The following is a 5453-nucleotide window of genomic DNA, read 5'->3' as shown; positions in this document are numbered from 1 at the left end:
TATTGGTTAATTTATAATTTTTGTCCACTAATTTACACATTTTTCATTTTTTTTAATAGGAGTGTCGACATTTCAGGGAAAAATGACGACATGTCACTTGAATATGTCATCGAAAATTAATGATATGATGATGGTACATTGTAGACATATATGATCTAACGTCATCATTATGGAGAAAAATGATAAAAATTGAAAAATATGTGCAAGCTAGAGGATTACAAATGTGAATTTACGAATAACATAATTGAATATGAAAAAATTCAAGTTACATGACCAAAAATATAAATTTTTTTTTTTTGAAATCATAATTTTCAATTATACATAAAACGTATGTGAGAAAAAAATTGATGTGCTTGGTGAAACCTTTTTTGTTTTTAACTAAAATACTCTCATTTTGAAATTGCATCCTTATTTTGGAGTAGTAAAGATTAATAATTATTTAAAATAATCTACCATTTTAATTTTATTTTATTTCTTTCTAATATATACTTTTTTCATTAATAGATTTTTCAAATTAAGTTTTTATTATAAAATATAAAATTTTGAATTAAAATATAAAAATTTAAATTTTATCTATTATTTTACACATAAATTGTATCGATATGCTAATATTATAATAAATAATTATTGACTCACTTATATAAAAAATAGTTCCCAAAAAGTGTATACATAAAGACAATATTATTGTAATCTTAAAGTATATATATTACATACATCTGGAGTAGAAAGTAAGTCAACCAACCAAAAAGCTGAGGGCAAATATGTCAAATGACACAATTGCAAAGTAGTTGCAGTGCTATATAAATCACACAGCATCGTTGCCTATTTCCACACAAAGAAGAAAGAAACTAACACAAAGCATTCTTCACAGCAAAATAAAATATGCAACTCAAATCTTGCCCTCTTCTCTATGCGATCCTCTTGATATTGGTGGCTTCATTTCATTACCAAGCCTTGGCCATTTCGCCTAGTACCATCGTTGGCAACTGGCGGCCGATTCCGAACGTTAACGTGCCAGAGGTGTTGGAAATCGCTAGATTCGCGGTGTCAGAGCACAACAAGAAGGCTAACGTGCAGTTGGAGTTTGTAAAGACGGTGAAGGGTGAAACCCAAGTAGTCGAAGGTACGAATTACAGACTGGTCATCATCGCGAATGATAAGGCTGCCGGCAATGCGCCGGGAAACTACGAGGCCGTGGTCTGGGACTTGCCTTGGAAGCATTTCAGGGAACTAAGCTCTTTTGTGAAAGTTTAAGGATGATATCATATATGTAATTCTAGTCAAGTCCTGAATAAGAATGTCTTTGTATCTGATATGAAAAAATATTTTTGGACATAAATTGAGATCTCCTTCATTGAATTTTGAGATGTTATATTATTATAGGTTTTAGAAATACTAAATAAGCTCTTCGAAAAAATAACTTTGAGTGATCCAACTTTTTTTAAACCACATATAAGCTATTAAACAACATATTTAAACATCTTATAATGTCTTTTATATTTTTTTAGCAAACATCTTTTCTAGCTTCTGAACTCCCAAAAAGTTTGTAATTTTTTCGAAGATCGACCTTTCATGCATTTGTACTGAGATAACTACGAAAGTGGACCGGGTTAAATTGTAATAAAATCATTTTTGAGTATAAACTATTTTACACAGACTATTATTTAATAAAAAAACAAAGCTAACATATGAAAATGAATTTTGATAACATAGATGACCAAAATCGCAAATAAGTAAATATATAAAATATAAAATGCAATTTTTTTTAATAAAAGATATGACTGATATTTAATTTTCGTGAAAGTAAATAATCAAACAAGAAATAAGAAATTTTCGCGAGACAGATCGAGTATGATTCTACTCTTGTGATATTACAAAAAAAATGTATTTGGCGGTCTATATTTATATCTTCATGTTCGGGTCAATAAAAAATTAGAAACCCTTCATGTATATAAGAATAAGTATAGATTTTTGGATGCACTCACTTGATATGGTAGAATGAAATAAGATATGAATCAAATGATGAGTCTATTTTATTCCTACGATGAATATCACAAAAATAAAAGATAAATAAATTACAATGATTTTTTTATTATAAAGAATTCATAATATAATTAAAATATTTAAATAATAATTATTCTAAAATTATTTGCTATTCTAGAATCATTATTATATTATTATTTATTGTTATTATACTTATAATTTTTATTAAATATTAATTATTATTGTTCTATTTATTGTTATTATACAATTATTATTATTTTATAAATTAATAATATTCTATTATTACTATATATCATGAACACTTAGAGGTAAACAAATTCTCTTAATTTATATTTTCGAGTTATTATTATTTCGTATGGAAAAAATTGTTTATTCTTTTTTAAAGAATAAAGTTTATAGTGGTCGTGGATCTTGGAAATATATAAATTTTATGAAAGTTAAAAAGGGAAATCTCCCACACACATCCTAATTCAATTTCTTCCGACCTAATTTTCACATTTCTAAAATCTCTCGTAACATATAATTTCTCAGTTCCCATATTTCTTCATTTTAGTCTTCCTAAAAGACAATAAAAGCTTGGCAAAAACTTGTGTGAGACGGTCTCACGGGTCGTATTTTGTGAGATGGATCTCTTATTTGGGTCATCCATGAAAAAATATTAATTTTTATGCTAAGAGTATTACTTTTTATTATGAATATCGGTAGGGTTGACCCGTCTCACATATAAAGATTCGTAAAATCGTCTCACAAGAGACCTACTCTAAAAGCTTTAACTAAAGTTTGATTCCACATCCCTTAAAAAATTGATGTGAATGGTGAAGCCTTTTTGTTTTACCTAAAATATTGTTGTTTTAAACTTCCTATCCTATTTAAAGGAATAAAATATTAATAATGTTAGATTAAAAATATCTCAGTTTTGATGATACCAAACAACATCAAGTTGTTTATAGTTCCAACTGCTATTTATTTGTATTTACAAGATTCTAGTTGTGTTGGGTTGCAGAAATGCTAAAAATATTGATTATAATGATAACAAATCTTGTTATTATGTTGCTAACATAATTAATTAAATGTATAGTTGGTAGATGTCAAGTTGGAAGTACTAAGTTGCTGAAATATAATTTTATCACGACTTAGTTTATGGCAAGCTAAAATTTTTCGATGATATCTCATTGCTCGATGTTTTAAATGACAAGAAACGAACACGGTTGAACAAAAAGCTCAAATTGCTACAAGTAAAATTTCTAATTAGCTCAACCGATTCGGATGTTATATATGTGAAATAGTGGTTGCAAGATCGAGCTGGACGAATCAGAAACAAAAACCAGCGACTACCTTGTTCATCTAAATGGAACGATTCAACATGCGTTACAATGCTAAGACCGTGATTTACAAATCATCTTCACAAGTTGAAATCTGAATCGGTTCTTAAGATGGTGAAAAATGACGATGAAATTGTTGATTTTGCATTGAATAAGAAAGAGTTCCAGGTTGTATATATAGTATTTCGAGCATCTATATCTCATAAGAACTCTAAATTGAGTGATTTTTTATTCTATGGAAAGCTAAGATAAAACTATACAATATTCATGTTCATCACTTTCTTCGAAAATCAATGAATCAAGACAAACTAAGTTGATCAAACCAACGAAACAAGTTGATCAACCAACTCGATGTGGAACAGCCAGCAGACCAAACTGATCAACCTGCTCGATCCGGAACAACCTGGTCAACAATATAATTAGCTCGATCTCAAAATATGTCCAGTAACGTGAATATGATTGTTTCAATATCAGAAATCATATAAAACCTTTATAAACGATCATATTCCTATTTCAAAGGTTCATATCATTCTTGGGGGCCATAAATACAAATATTTGAAGATCATATCATAAGTAAATGAAGGGAGAGAATGAGGAAGAACAACTCAACCCAAAAAGAAATACCTCGAAGCATTTATTGAAGGGCTGGAGTATGTAAGGGAGTCTAAATAGAGTTATCACCATAGTGAGAAATTTTTCCTTATGTTCGATGATACATTTGAGAAAAATACATTGTAATGATATGTTTTGCTGAAGCATTTTATGTGTTCTTTGAAATACCATAATGTTTCATACTAAGTATTTGATTCAATCAAACTGTTTTCATACATTCAAATTGTATTTTCAAATCATTTGCAAAATGTTTAATTGGTTTTTCAGAGGGTTATGTTGAGTTTATTCCACTCAATTTAGAATTGTAATTTTTCGATACTCAGTTCATTTTGAACATTTCAAGAACAAGCTATTGTAGCTCAACTAGAAGCAAACTATTTTTAAAAGTTTTTATTCACCCCATCTAATCAAATTTTTATTTTAACAACTGGGATGCTAAGTCAATCCAGATAGCCAAATCTTCAATATCATGCTGGGGTGAATAAACAGTTAGTCATATTAAAGTCAGTTCCCAACTATCTATCAAGATCAAGCTGCTTCCAACACTTAAACCAGATTTCATAATTTAATTCAAGTTGTAGCTGGTACGCCTACAAAACAAGTCAATATGTACACATACCATGGCGACATTTTAGAAGATCAATTGATCAATCAATGTACATTATCCGACCTCTTTAGTTGTCCAAGAATGTCTCCTAATAAGAAAAAGATAAGCAGAGACATTTTTCTCTCATATATCGACTTTTCAGAAGCTGATTATTGCTATATTTGGATACATGTCAAGATGCATTAACTGACCTGCACTATGAAAGGGGAAAAAGACAAGACAATTTGTTTTGTGTCGGAAATCAGTACAAGTATTCATTTATTGAAGATTGACCATTGAAGGAGTTCATCTTTATACGCATGATTAAAGATTGAAGAACACTATTGAAGCTCTCACAATCCGCCTTATCAAAGATATCGAACACTCTTTAGTGATCTATCTTTAAACTGCTCTAGCACACACGTATGATTCATATTGATAATATGGGATCAACTTGTGCTACCCAATCAATTTTAGTTGCTCAAGCTACTTAATTGAAGAGTTGTACTTCTATCTGTCTGTACCTAGGGTTCAATAAACATTTTGAGTTTGTGTTGTATATAAGATACTAAGAGTTTCAGTTTAGGCATTGGAAAAGTTCTAACTGAAGTGGGTTTGTACAAATAGTTTATAAATCAAAGCCTTTTAGTGGATTCATTCCTTGAATAGAAGAAAGGAGAGACATAGAAGAATATTGTCTTCCAACTTCCATATACTTTGTGTTATTTATTTTCAGTCATTTATCTCCCATTTGTTTCCATATATTTGTTTGGTATCTGTGTTAAAAGTCTGTTTAAATGAATATATGTCATATCACTTGTCCAGCCGGATTTTTTCGCACTTGAAAAACCATTTTCAGTGTCTAGTTTCATCTAGCCGGTCTAGAAACAAGCATTAACAATTAAAAATTATTAAAATAAACTCAAGTT

General features: G+C 29.4%; 1 protein-coding gene across 1 annotated transcript; it reads left to right on the top strand.

The window, feature by feature from the left end:
* Positions 1-882: 882 nt before the first annotated feature.
* Positions 883-1254, top strand: LOC142554807 (cysteine proteinase inhibitor 1-like). Its single transcript, XM_075665485.1, has one exon. It carries the CDS (start codon positions 883-885, stop codon positions 1252-1254), a length of 372 nt encoding a protein of 123 aa, XP_075521600.1.
* Positions 1255-5453: the final 4199 nt, after the last annotated feature.

The sequence above is a fragment of the Primulina tabacum genome, chromosome 8, assembly GCF_025594145.1.
Source record: "Primulina tabacum isolate GXHZ01 chromosome 8, ASM2559414v2, whole genome shotgun sequence".
Taxonomy (NCBI): Eukaryota; Viridiplantae; Streptophyta; class Magnoliopsida; order Lamiales; family Gesneriaceae; genus Primulina; species Primulina tabacum.
Note: the sequence above shows the minus strand (reverse complement) of the source record. Positions and strands in the feature narration are given on the sequence as shown.